Source organism: Camelina sativa, chromosome 2 (assembly GCF_000633955.1).
Source record: "Camelina sativa cultivar DH55 chromosome 2, Cs, whole genome shotgun sequence".
Lineage (NCBI taxonomy): Eukaryota > Viridiplantae > Streptophyta > Magnoliopsida > Brassicales > Brassicaceae > Camelina > Camelina sativa.
This window is the reverse complement of record NC_025686.1, coordinates 5,103,141-5,107,269: the sequence shown is the minus strand read 5'-3', so window position 1 is coordinate 5,107,269 and position 4,129 is coordinate 5,103,141. Positions and strand designations below refer to the sequence as shown.

Here is a 4,129-nt window from a genome sequence, read left to right as displayed (position 1 = left end):
ATAGTATGAGGTCCATATATTATAATTTCGAAAAAAAATTACTACTAAATATTAACAAAAATAAGAAACAACAAGGAACAACACATTCTATTCCATTCTTTTTCTAAAAACTGGTCACCAGTTATACCTATAAGATAAATTTATACCAAAAAAAAAATCTGTTTGATAGGATTTTCTGTTTCAGTGCTAATTAATTTTTACATTTCTCTATTAATCCTATGAAATTGTTTCTTGCTCAAAATACGAAATTGTCAAATCGAAACCAAACTTTTGAGAATTTTTATTTTATTTTTTCTTATAAACGAGGGCCCCTATTGAGTTTTTCAGACGTTAGGTTGGTGTGGCGTTCGCACGTGCGTATCGTGGAAATGTATGAATAATTTACACGCCTAATGAAAACGTTTCTTTGGTTAGGTTGGTAATATATAGTACGTCGTGGTCGTGCTTATAATGCTAAACAAAAGATATAAAGTAAACAAAAAACGCTGCGTTTTGTTTCCACGTCTATATCTTTCTCACAAGTCTCAAAGCAAGATCCTCGTTCTTGGTTATTTTTGAAACAAAACTAAAAATAGAATGGGTGTGATCTCTCCGATTGAGACTCTGTTCTTAAAGTCTCATCATCGTCTTCTTCAACCTCGAAACTATTCCTACCCAGTGGTTTTAAATAACACTCGAGGACATTTTGCTAATTTCCCACGTAACAGCTTATCATCCTCTTCTCTAGGTTTCACTTTTGTTCTTCTCTGTTTTTATGAAATATATTCATTTCTTTAATCTTCAATTCTTGTTTTTAATGATTAATTTCTCTTGCAGGATCATGTTCGGTTGAGTTTCCACTAAGAAGTAACCCGATTTCACAAAGTAAGTTGTCAGCTTTTTAACTCTGTTTTTTTAGGGTTGAAGAGTTGAAGCAATTCAGGTTTTTAATGTTTTTGATTATGTGTGTTCTACAATCCAAAGATGGCAAGTCAAGTTATCATTGGAGGAGATATGTCTCGGAGTCTGACACAAACGAGGTAAAACACAAATCAACGAAATTGCAACTTATTTTTTTCGCTTTCTTGGCAAGTAACAGTTATGTTTTGTTTCAGATGTACCATAAGAAAGTTTCTATAATGGAAACATTAAAACAAGCCAACTCTTTTATTCCTCATGCAATTCTCTCAAGTACAATCTTAGCTCTTCTCTATCCACCTTCTTTCACATGGTTCAAGCCAAGGTTTGGATCAACCTAATTAATTACTAATTCGAACAAAATCTTGATTAATACTATAATTAAGCATCGCAATCTTTAATGGCTATTTCTCCTTCTTTAGGTACTTTGTGCCTGGCTTAGGGTTTATGATGTTTGCTGTTGGAATCAACTCGAACGAAAGAGACTTTCTCGAAGCTCTTAAAAGACCAGATGCTATTTTCGCCGGTTACATCGGACAGTACTTGATAAAACCACTCTTAGGTTACATTTTCGGCTTAATTGCTGTCTCTCTTTTCAATCTACCTACTTCTATAGGTGCTGGAATCATGTTGGTCTCATGTGTTAGTGGAGCTCAGCTATCGAATTACACAACTTTCTTGACTGATCCTTCACTTGCACCGCTTAGCATCGTCATGACATCTGTCTCAACTGCTACTGCCGTCCTTGTTACACCTATGCTTTCACTCTTACTCATTGGTAAAAAGCTCCCCGTTGATGTGATTGGGATGATCTCTAGCATTCTTCAGGTTGTGGTTACACCTATTGCCGCAGGACTACTTCTAAACCGGTGAGACATCAATCTCAATCAATTAGAAAACCAAAATTTTCGGTTTATAAATTATATTACTAACTTATAAATTATGTGACTGCAGGTTATTTCCAAGGTTGTCTAATGCAATCAAACCATTTCTCCCGGCGTTAACAGTTATTGATATGGGTTGTTGTATAGGAGCACCCCTCGCTTTGAACATAGATTCAATCTTGTCTCCGTTTGGTGCAACCATCTTGTTCCTCGTCGTCACGTTTCATCTCTTGGCTTTTGTTGCTGGTTACTTTTTCACTGGTTTCTTCTTCAGCAAGGCACCTGATGTAAAAGCTCTACAAAGAACGATATCTTACGAAACAGGAATGCAAAGTAGTCTTCTCGCTCTGGCCCTCGCGACAAAGTTCTTCCAAGATCCTCTCGTTGGAGTTCCTCCAGCAATTTCGGTGAGTTCAAAACCGACCCCATTTTGTTGCATCTATTTGGTTTTTAGTTCTTTAACAATGTTTTTGTGTTGATTTTCTTTTGCAGACGGTAGTTATGTCTCTAATGGGTGTCTCGCTCGTTACCATATGGAAAAACAGAAAGGAGTAGTCACATGAATCCTAATTGTTTTTTTTTGTAACGATCTAGTTTTTCTGTAATGAGTTAGATATGGTTTCTTATAAAAAGAACCAAGACTTTACCCATAAAGAGTTTCTAATGGTTTCAATTTTGTTCTTGATTGATTATGATACAAAAACAGGTTATAGTAAAACCAAAACAGAGTTAAAAAAAAAAAAAAGAAACCAGAGAACAATACAAGTTTTTAATTTACTTCTCATATGTAAGTAAGACTTGTGATATAAATTTAAGGGTGAGACTTTCGTGGAACCAACCAATATCTCAATAATACAATTGTATTCATGTGGAAATGGATGTTAAATATGTGGTTAACTTTGATTAAATATTCTTGATCCATTACCTTTATTGAGTACAAGAGCATATAGTATCTTCTAGATAATCTCCGGATGAGTCTAGCATTATTCTATATTCTGACTTTTCTGAGCATCTTCCTTCTGCATTAATACTTTGTAATATTCAAGTCCTTTCTTTGAGGTCTTTAGGTTATCTAATGGTCCTTTGCTTAATCATGAAAAGATAAAATTCTTTGGCTTTACTCATTAAAAGATTCTGTCAGATTCTATTCGTTTGGTTTATCAATGAAAATGAAAGGTCAAATTCATGCTTACAACTTAAACTTCTACCTATTTTTAGACTTTTATTTATTAACTTCTAACTGTGCCACGTGTTCAATTCTTAGTAGGGAAATTGGCATAAATAACCTACAAAAAAAATTATAATTCATTCACTAACTACTCTAACCAATGAAAGGTAATATACTCTATATTATCTATATTATATACCATTTTAACCTTCCCATAACAACCATTCTTACCACCTTGCCACCATCACTTTTACCCCCTACCATCATCACCACCACCTCTTTATCACCATCACCATTAGAGTTCTCAATGTACTAACCTCTAGGGTTTAGATTTCCTTCAGCCATCATTAGCGGCCGCCACCACCTCCGGTCACCAGCCACCGCCACCTTCGGCGACCTTCTCCGGCCACCATTTCCGGCGATCTTCTCCGGCAACCATCCCCAGCGACCTTCTCCGACAATCAATTCCGACAACCAATTTCGACAACTTTCTCCGGCGACCTTTACTAGTGAATAACTCCGGCGACTACCTCCACTGGCCATCCCCGTCGGCCACCTCGGCCAGATATCTCCGCCGACTACCTCCGCCGGCTACCTTGCCAGCCGGCCACCATCACCACCATCAACCAACACTAAATTGATAATTTTCTCTGCCCCTGATCCTAAATTCATAATTTTTTTCAAATAGTTAGTTATTTTCTTCTATAGTTTTTTTTTGTTTTGGTCAGTGAGCTAATTCACCCTTCTTAGTAATAGGGTAATAAAGCTAGAGTTTACCCCCTTTTGTTTTTTGGCTATGTTTATTCACTTTTAGCATATTGGTCAGAGAGGCAGCAAGGAGTTTGGTTGTACAAAGTCAAAACAGCAGGATGTCTCGACCATTAGGGATGGGTAGGGTTCGTACTTCGCTCGGTAGGGGGATGTGTAAGCCACCACTCATATATTGAAGGTCTTATGATTGATGATTCTTCCATTTGAAAGTTAACATAAATAAAATAATCAAATGAAAAGGGTCTCTAATAATCACAAATGGTTAGGCCATCCTTAATGGGATAACTTTCCCCCTGTTCTAAGCCCAATAAATAATAAAAATAAGAAACAGTGGGCTTAGATCAATATTTTTGATCTTGGTTCAGAACTGATCCAAAGGGTGTTCTAATATTTTTCCTCTCCTCTGATT

The 4,129-nt window shown here is 36.4% G+C and overlaps 1 protein-coding gene across 2 annotated transcripts; it reads left to right on the top strand.

Moving 5' to 3' along the window:
• On the top strand, window positions 472-2,457 carry LOC104717899 (probable sodium/metabolite cotransporter BASS5, chloroplastic). 2 transcript variants are annotated; one of them, XM_010435553.2, is made up of 7 exons: window positions 472-700; window positions 817-864; window positions 964-1,019; window positions 1,095-1,222; window positions 1,320-1,766; window positions 1,852-2,188; window positions 2,274-2,457. In XM_010435553.2, the coding sequence occupies exons 1-7, from the start codon at window positions 577-579 to the stop codon at window positions 2,334-2,336; spliced, it is 1,203 nt and encodes a 400-aa protein (XP_010433855.1). In that variant the 5' UTR covers window positions 472-576; the 3' UTR covers window positions 2,337-2,457. The 2 variants fall into 2 exon arrangements, with proteins under 2 accessions (XP_010433855.1, XP_010433847.1); XM_010435545.2 differs by having other exon boundaries at window positions 472-727.

Coding starts and splice junctions, on each gene's coding strand:
- LOC104717899 (XM_010435545.2), top strand. CDS start 577: ATGGGTGTGATCTCTCCGATTGAGACTCTGTTCTTAAAGTCTCATCAT. Junction 1,767..1,851: donor GCAGGACTACTTCTAAACCG/GTGAGACATCAA, acceptor ATGTGACTGCAG/GTTATTTCCAAGGTTGTCTA. Junction 2,189..2,273: donor GAGTTCCTCCAGCAATTTCG/GTGAGTTCAAAA, acceptor TTTCTTTTGCAG/ACGGTAGTTATGTCTCTAAT.